General features: G+C 50.5%; 1 protein-coding gene across 2 annotated transcripts; it reads left to right on the top strand.

Annotated features, from left to right (window-relative positions):
- Positions 1-39: 39 nt before the first annotated feature.
- Positions 40-7819, top strand: Pias3 (protein inhibitor of activated STAT 3). 2 transcript variants are annotated; one of them, XM_015507089.2, is made up of 13 exons: positions 41-1260; positions 1419-1503; positions 1694-1744; positions 2063-2153; positions 3220-3354; positions 3505-3610; positions 4029-4102; positions 4244-4404; positions 5262-5395; positions 5474-5642; positions 5802-5935; positions 6080-6117; positions 6651-7819. In XM_015507089.2, exons 1-13 carry the CDS (start codon positions 846-848, stop codon positions 6915-6917), a joined length of 1860 nt encoding a protein of 619 aa, XP_015362575.1. In that variant the 5' UTR covers positions 41-845; the 3' UTR covers positions 6918-7819. The 2 variants fall into 2 exon arrangements, with proteins under 2 accessions (XP_048669846.1, XP_015362575.1); XM_048813889.1 differs by lacking the exon at positions 6080-6117 and having other exon boundaries at positions 40-1260; positions 6651-6822.
- Positions 7820-8888: the final 1069 nt, after the last annotated feature.

Genomic DNA, 8888 nt, shown 5'->3' with positions numbered 1-8888 from the left:
TATAAGAGACAGGCTCCAGCCCTCGCGGGAGAACCCCCACCTCCCGGCCGCCTGTCCGCAGGGGGTGTGGGGGGCGGGCCTCTGTTCTCCCGGGAGGCCAGCAGGCGGCGTCCACAGGTGGTCCGCAGGGTACCTGGGCTGGTGATCCCCGTGAACCCTTCCCCCTTAGGTTTGATTCTGTTTCCCTCCCAGAGAACAGGGATGACGGAGGTGGCTACGTAATGATGCCAAGAAAGGACTTGGGGGACTTATGAGCATCGAACTCTGACCGAAAACCCTGGCCATAAAGCCCCAGAGGCTTGGGGACGATACCTGGGGGGACTGAGGTGGCTGGGGAGGGAGGAGCAGGGTGCGCAGTGCTCCAGCCACTGGCCCTTTTCTCCTCTGTGGGCCGCCTGCCCCGAGTCCTGTCTTCTCCCTCATTCTCCTGCCTTCTGTCCTTTTCCCAGGAGGCTGGGATGGGTCTCAAAGTCTGAGAAAGAGCAGCAGAGGAGATAAGCAGCTTAAAGGGGAGTCTAGGCTACAGGCAAGGATGGAGTAGGAGGCCTTAATGGCTAAGGCTGTCTGCCATCCTCTGCCCCCACCGTCCAGTTTCCAGGGGTGTGGAGAGGGTCGCTCTGGCTCTGGGAAGAGGTGGTGGTGGTGAGGCTGAGCTGAGTGTTGCTGAGTGGCCAGGACAGCTGCTTGGCAGTAATCTACTAGTTGTGAAGCACCCTTCCGATTAACCCTGGAGGGAAAGGCACTGCTCGCTCGCTCCGCTCGCCGGGCAGCCGCAGCCCAGTGCTCTTAGCTAACAGGCTTGTGCACGGTGGGATTCCCAAGCTTCTCTCTTCTTCTCACAGCACATGGTGATGAGTTTCCGGGTATCTGAGCTGCAGGTGCTCCTTGGCTTTGCTGGCCGGAACAAGAGTGGACGGAAGCACGAACTCCTAGCCAAGGCCCTACACCTCCTCAAATCCAGCTGTGCCCCCAGTGTCCAGATGAAGATCAAAGAACTTTACCGCCGTCGCTTTCCCCGGAAGACCCTAGGGCCCTCTGATCTCTCTCTGCTCTCTTTGCCCCCTGGCACCTCTCCTGTAGGCTCCCCTGGCCCTCTGACTCCCATTCCCCCAGCCCTTTTGGCTCCTGGCACCCTTCTGGGCCCCAAGCGTGAGGTGGACTTGCATCCCCCTCTACCGCAGCCCGTGCACCCTGATGTCACCATGAAACCATTGCCCTTCTATGAAGTCTACGGGGAACTCATCCGGCCCACCACCCTTGGTATGGCTCTCTGTGATCCCTCAGTGTTCCTGGACTCCAGTGTAGGCTGGACTCCTTCCTTAGATTTCAGTTCTGTGGGATTAGAAATCTGGGATGGAAGCAACTTCTGTGGCTGCCTGTGCATGGACTTGGGAATAACTGCCCCTTTGTGTCCTTAGCATCCACTTCTAGCCAGCGGTTTGAGGAAGCGCACTTTACCTTTGCCCTTACACCTCAGCAAGTGCAGCAGATTCTTACATCCAGGTACCTCTCTCTTAGTCCTCCTCCCTTATCCTTGGACTCTGCCTTCTTTCTTTTTTGTTCTCCTCCTTATTCATCCTCCTATACCTGCTTGTCCTTCATTTGTATATTTCTTCCCTATTCTCTGGACATCAACTTTGACTCTGTCATTCACCCCTCCATCTGGAGGCTGATATCTTTCTCCCTTTTACAGAGAGGTTCTGCCAGGGGCCAAATGTGATTATACCATACAGGTGCAGCTAAGGTGAGTTAATATTCCCTCTCTACCCTGCTGGGCTCCTAGTAGGGTGGGAGTGAAATAGGGGTTTGATAGATATACCTAGGAGGTAGCCTTGCTCTGCCACTGTCCACTTGTCTTCTAATTAGTTATACATGACAGTAGAATGCATTTTGACACATTGTACACAAATGGAGCACAACTTCTCCTTCCTCTAGCCCTGGGACTGTTGGATGCTTAGGGCTGTAGATGATCATGATTGATTTTCTGAGGTTCCCTGCCTCTCTGCCAGATTCAACTCCAGTAACTGCCTCCCACCTTTTATCTTTTGTCATTCTTCACCAGGTTCTGTCTCTGTGAGACCAGCTGCCCCCAGGAGGATTATTTTCCCCCCAACCTCTTTGTCAAGGTCAATGGGAAACTGTGCCCCCTTCCGGTAAATGCCTTTTCCATCTCCTGACAGTAACCCATTCCTGTTTTAGTTCATAAATAACAACTATAAATCTATTATGAGAGAGATATTCCCAGTACAGTGTCTGCCACATAATAGGCACTCAATTTATTGATAGAGTTGATATAATCTAGAGAGTATTAAAAACTGCTGTAATCCCAGCAGTTTGGGCAGCTGAGGCAGGAGGATCACAAGTTCAAGGCCAGCCTCAGCAACTTAGTGAAGCTCTAAGCAACTTAGTGAGACCTGTCTCAAAAAAAAAAGGGCTGGGAATGTAGCTCAGTGGTAAAGGGCCCCTGGGTTCTATCCCCGTATTGCTTGTGCGAGCGTGCGCGCACGCACACACACACACACACACACAAAGGGACAAAGGGTGTGGGGGATGTAGCTCAGTAGAATGGTATAATGCCCTTGGGTTCAGTTCCCAATACTGCCAAAAAGAAAAAAAGATACAGCTAAACAAAAGTTCTATTAGGACTCAGAGAAGTGACATTAGATTTCAATCCAAAGGTTCAGGGAAGACTTCTTTTTTTGTGTGGGGTGGGGGTACTGGAGATTGAACCCAGGGGCACTCAACCACTGAGCCCCATCCCCAGCCTGTTTTGTATTTTATTTAGAGGCAGGTCTCACTGGAGTTGCTTAGTGCCTCACTTTTGCTGAGGCTGGTTTTGAACTCGTGATCCTCCGGCCTCAGCCTCTCAAGCTGCTGGGATTACAGGTGTGCACCATGGTGCCTAGCAGGGAAGACTTAAAAGTCAAAGCCCTAGAGCTCTATGTAGAGGAAGTGAGGTATCCCTGTTCTTCCTCCTAAAGGACTTAGTGAGTGGGTTCGAATTTCCTTGGTCAGTAAGTAAGCTCTCCTTTCTTTCCAGGCATGAACCCCCTACACAACCTTAGGTAATATCCCAGTTTTGTGTGTCACTGAATGGGTCATGAGTGAGCCGACCTCTCCCCCAGGTGGTCAGCAACCTGAGACAAGGTGTCTTTTGTTGTCATAGCAGAGCCCCTTCCCAGAGCCACCTCTCCACTGACCAGCTCCTCCCTTCCTCAGGGTTACCTTCCTCCCACCAAGAATGGGGCTGAACCTAAGAGGCCCAGCCGCCCCATCAACATTACACCACTGGCTCGACTCTCAGCCACTGTTCCCAACACCATTGTGGTTAATTGGTCATCTGAGTTTGGACGGGTGAGCAAAACTAAAACAGGGTGCCCGGAAAGGCCTACAGGAGATGAAGGGAAATCATCTCTGTTCTTCATGGGACAAAAGAGGGTGGTGGTGGTGGTGGTATGAGAAGCGGAAGCTGATTTTCTCCCTCTGACTCCCTCCTCCAAGTAGAATTACTCCTTGTCTGTGTACCTGGTGAGGCAGCTGACTGCAGGGACCCTTCTACAGAAACTGAGAGCAAAGGGCATCCGCAACCCAGACCATTCTCGGGCCCTGAGTGAGTAGCATCCTTTTCCTCTTCCCCCTCTGATTTGGACCTCAGTCTTCATAATACCTTTCTTGTGACAACTCCCTTCTCTTTTCACACGAACTCCAACTCTCTCCTGACTCCCTGCCAGTCTTCATGTGAGAAGCCAGACCGTGCCCAGGATGGATGGGACCTGGGTTCTCTGGACTGGAAAGCAGCTTCAGTCCCTTCTAGGTCATCTCTGATGTAGCCATGTTTGAACCACTTCAGGAATTGGGAGTCTCTCCCTCACACCCAGCCTTTGTAACCCAGATCTCAGACCATCCACGTGACCAGTCCAGTGATCCCCAAAGACTCTCCACCCAGCTGCCTTAGCCAGGGCCCCACCAACCCCGGGGCTTCCTTCCGCCTTACTGATCCTATGGCTCTGGCCTCACTCTTGTTTCAGTCAAGGAGAAATTGACGGCTGACCCTGACAGTGAGGTGGCTACTACGAGTCTCCGGGTGTCACTCATGTGCCCGGTGGGTACCAGGGGAGAAGGGAAAGGGGAGGGAGGTCGGGCTAAACCTCTGGACTCTGATGAGTGTTCTTAGGGATGTGAGAGTGAGGTTTTCTGGAATGAAACCAGAGTGAAGACTCTGACTAGAAAGTTCTCTCCTCAGCTAGGGAAGATGCGCCTGACTGTCCCATGTCGTGCCCTCACCTGCGCCCACCTGCAGAGTTTCGATGCTGCCCTTTATCTACAGATGAATGAGAAGAAGCCAACATGGACATGTCCTGTGTGTGACAAGAAGGCTCCCTACGAATCTCTTATTATTGATGGGTAGGGTCATTTTTCTTCCTCTTAGCTAGGCATCCACCAGGACCCTCTTGACATAAATGGCTTAACTTCCCGTCACATGAACTCCAGCTCTCGCTCTGTCCCCTTTAGCTGTACATTCACAAATGTACATACATGCAGACATGCACATGTGTGAGTGTGACAATATTAAGGAATATGTATGTATGAGGCCTAGTGCTGAGCACTTTGTGTGCCTTATCTCATTGAATCCTCCTAATGACTTTGTGAGATAGCTGCCATAGAGGAAATTGAGGCCTAGAGAGATCGAGTCTTGCTCAAGTTTATACTGTTAGTAGGGCAGTTATAACTGAACCAAATTGTTATGACATATTGCTTATAACAACTATCTCACCTTCCACTGAGCATAGCAATAAAGTTCATTTGAGGGTCTGGGTGTGCTAATCCAGTTAGATTTTTTTTTTTTTCCTTACAAGCAAAGAATATTTTATTCCCCACAAGTAAAGATTTTTTTTCATAAGCAAAGAATTTCTTTTTCTTAGTTGATCTTATCCATCTTCTAGAGTCTTCATATGGATCTTGCTTGCAGTGTGTTTTTTGAGATGGTTTAAGAAGTTCTGTATCTCTTTTTCTATCTTGTTCCTAGAATTATACCTAACAAGTGCTCAGATTGTATTTATGTTAAAACCTAACAGCAAAAGCTTGCAAAGTTCTTTTACATATATACTTACTTTGATTTCAACAGTGACTCAGAGGTCTAGTAGGGTGGATATCCCTATTTTACAGATGAGGAAACTGAGTCACAGGAAGGTGAGTCACAGAACTGAGTACTGTGCAGCCATCTCCCGGCCTCATAAATGCCCATCTTTCCCTTCCTCTAGTTTATTCATGGAGATTCTTAATTCCTGTTCGGATTGTGATGAGATCCAGTTCATGGAAGATGGATCCTGGTGCCCAATGAAACCCAAGAAGGAGGCATCTGAGGTTTGCCCCCCGCCAGGGTATGGGCTGGATGGTGAGTGACCCCCTGTCCCCCAGCTGAGCTAAATCTCAGATGGCCCTTTTTCTAAGACAGTCCTCTCACCACCTACAGGCCTCCAATATAGCCCAGTTCAAGAGGGAAATCCTTCAGAAAATAAGAAGAAGGTTGAAGTTATTGACTTGACAATAGAAAGCTCATCAGATGAGGAGGATCTGCCCCCAACCAAGAAGCACTGTCCTGTCACCTCAGCTGCCATCCCAACACTACCTGGAAGCAAAGGGTAAGAGGATCTACAGCAAAAGGGACAATGGAAGAGTCGGGAATGCTTTCTGATCAAACCCGGAGGCCGGGAAAGGTGGAGAGGGTAGAGGGGACCTGGGAAGCCGGCCTGGGGGACGGTGTGGTCCACTAGCTGCCCCAGCCCCTGCTTTCCTTACAGAGTCCTCACACCTGGTCACCAGCCCTCCTCGGTGCTACGGAGTTCTGCCATGGGCACCTTGGGCAGTGATTTCCTGTCTGGTCTCCCACTACATGAGTACCCACCTGCCTTCCCCCTGGGGGCTGATATCCAAGGTATGACACTGATGCACAGATGGGACCCTGCTCCTTTGCAAAGTCTCCTGGGTCTCCTCTAAGAAGCCACCATCCACAGAACTTGTCTTTTGGCAGTGAAGGGGTCAGATAGGAAGTTGATTTTGATTTTTCTTTTCCTGCCAGGTTTAGATTTATTTTCTTTTCTTCAGACTGAGAGTCAGGTAAGTGGTTCCTTTCTCCATGAAGATCTGAGATCTCTGAAGCTTCCTTTCTAGGCACTGAGGGTACCCTGATCTCTGCCATTGTCCCTGGGAACTCAGTCTTCTCTGTGAGGGAGGGAGGATAAAGGTAGCTTATTTCCCTCCTCGGCCCCCACTAGTACTTCCTCAGATTCCTACCTGTTTTCCTGGATCCTGTCACTGTTCTTTGAGGATTTTTAGTGTCCTTCCGCCCCTGCCTGCTCGCCTTCACACATCCTGTGCACTTAAAGCACTGGGTGTACCCCGCCGCCGCCCAGGCCCACATTTCAGACACCTCAAGGCCAAGAACCTGGTGTGCTGGAGGGGCTGTCTCCAGGCAGCGTGAAAGGGAGGGGTGTGGGAGAGCAGGCAGAGCCACAGAGGTCCTACGTCTGGAGAAACAAGAGCCCTTGAAACCCACAGGGGCTCACTGACCCCATGAGACATTTCTGAGCTGAGTTATGGGAGGTGGGTGAGTTGGGATAGACCCTAAACTGTGCCCTTGATTCCTCCAGCACTATGGTCCTTCCGTCATCACCTCGCTAGATGAACAGGATGCCCTGGGCCACTTCTTCCAGTACCGGGGGACCCCTTCCCATTTTCTGGGCCCCCTGGCCCCCACACTGGGGAGCTCTCACCGCAGCTCCACTCCAGCACCCTCTCCTGGCCGTGTCAGCAGCATTGTGGCTCCTGGGGCGCCCTTGAGGGAGGGACATGGAGGACCTCTGCCTTCAGGTCCCTCTTTGACTGGCTGTCGGTCAGATATCATTTCCCTGGACTGAGCTCCTTGGATTATGGAACCTTCACTGTCCTCCAACACTGAGCAAATATGCTGTGTGGACCCCAGCCCCTGGCCACTCTCATCCCTCGGGGGCTTTGGCCAAAGGCCACACAGACCTTCAAGGACACCTACTTTGGCCTCATCTCTGCCTAACAAAGCCAGCAGCAAAAGGTTAATATTTAGCTTCTTTTAAAGGACATTGGGGTCTGTTTGGGGAATGTTCTTTAGATGGTGGCACGTTCCTTTGCTGTGTTAACCCAGGCAGTGGGGGGCAAATGAGATGGGGTGGCAGTTGGGGAAGGGTTGGAGCCTCCTGGGGAAGGGGCCTTTTTTTTTTGTCTGTGAGATGCCCTCTCTGTCCCCCAAGCCCAACCATTCATACTTTTCATGTCCATTCCGTTCCCTTTGGCCACACAGGCGGCAGGACAGACAGGCAGTTTCAGAGATGGACAAAAAAACCCTCTATTTTGTGTTGTGGATTTTTTTGTACATAAACAGAAAACTCCCAAATACTCCAAAGATGACTTTCCTGCCCCTACTTCCCAGTATGACTGAGTAGGAGAGAGGCCTTAAGTCAAGATCCCCAGGGTTTGAGAACAGGGAGGGCCCAGCCGCCGGCCTGGGTCTCTCTCTATTTATATGTTTAAGTTCACAGCGTGTCTGAACACTGACCAGCCTGGGGCCTGTGCCTCTGGAGGCCCACCTGTGCCTCTCGAGGCCCATGGCCCTGGGCTTCGCCCTGGCTCATTTTGCACCTTTCCTGGCAGGTGGGAGGACCCTTGTGCCCTCCTTCCCAATCTCTTTTCTCTGGCTCCTCAAGGGCCTGGAACCTATGTTGTAATTTTACTTTTTACTTTCAAAGTTGTAGCAAAGTTCTCACCATAATAAAGGTTGTGAATGTTCTGTGAGTGTCGTGGAGGTGGGCTAGGGAGGGGGTGGGCACTTCACTTTCCATATCCCTGGGTTGGGGGAAGAGGGTCCATGTTCCATTCTTCCTTTGATGGCCCTACATCCATGTAAGCTCCACTTTCACCTGATGGCGTGTTACGCTGAGGACTTCAAGAGCAGTTATTATTTATCCCTTCCTCTCCTCCATGCCCATAAGAACCCTAGACCATTCCAGCCCCAATGCCGTGGAGCCCTCAAGTCGTTCCTCATCTTTACCTGTGCAGATGTTGCAGCCATAGCCGGAGGGCAAACTTGTTTCCAGTGCTGATCCTCTCCTTGTCCTCCTCTGTGGTTGGGGTTGTCCACAGCAGTGTGGACGTGGGACCAGAGGTTGGGCTCCTCCATCCTCCTTTAGTTCTACTGCACTGCAGTGTGACAGCTCTTGTCTGAGTTGTCCCTTAGGGCTTGGAAAGGACTACTTTTTTTTTTTTTTTTTTTTTTTTAATTTTTCGATGTTGATGGACCTTTATTTTGTTCATTTATTTGTATGTGGTGCTGAGAATCGAACCCAGAGCCTCACACAAGCTAGGCAAGTGCTCTGCCACTGAGCCACAACCCCAGCCCCTAGAAAAAACTTTGTTAGGTCATGTTAGGTGGTTGGGTATTAATCTCATTTTACAGAAAGGCAAGAGATTCAAGGAGGTTGCCCTTAGTTGAGAGTCAAACTTAGGTCCTCATTTCTAACCAGTTGGAGTAAGAACCCTTGGAGTTTGATCTCGTGTATCTCTTAATCATCAGTGAACCAACTCACTCCCTAAATCTTCTCTACACCACAAAATTCCATTCTAAAGTGCCGCAGCCCGGCTGGCTGGGCAAAATAAGCGGAGGGTGACGAATAACTTGTGTACGTTGATACAGCAGGAGTAGGAGCCATTTATTGCAGGACAGGAGCAGTATTTATACATTCCACACAGCTTATCTAATTAGCATAAACTAGATACATCAGTCAACCAATAAGGAATCTCCACACTTAATGGCTTGTTTTTGTTACTTCTCAAACCACTCCCTCTGGCATTTTGCCAGG

Source organism: Marmota marmota, unplaced genomic scaffold (assembly GCF_001458135.2).
Source record: "Marmota marmota marmota unplaced genomic scaffold, marMar, whole genome shotgun sequence".
In the NCBI taxonomy this organism is placed as follows: domain Eukaryota; kingdom Metazoa; phylum Chordata; class Mammalia; order Rodentia; family Sciuridae; genus Marmota; species Marmota marmota.
Note: the sequence above shows the minus strand (reverse complement) of the source record. Positions and strands in the feature narration are given on the sequence as shown.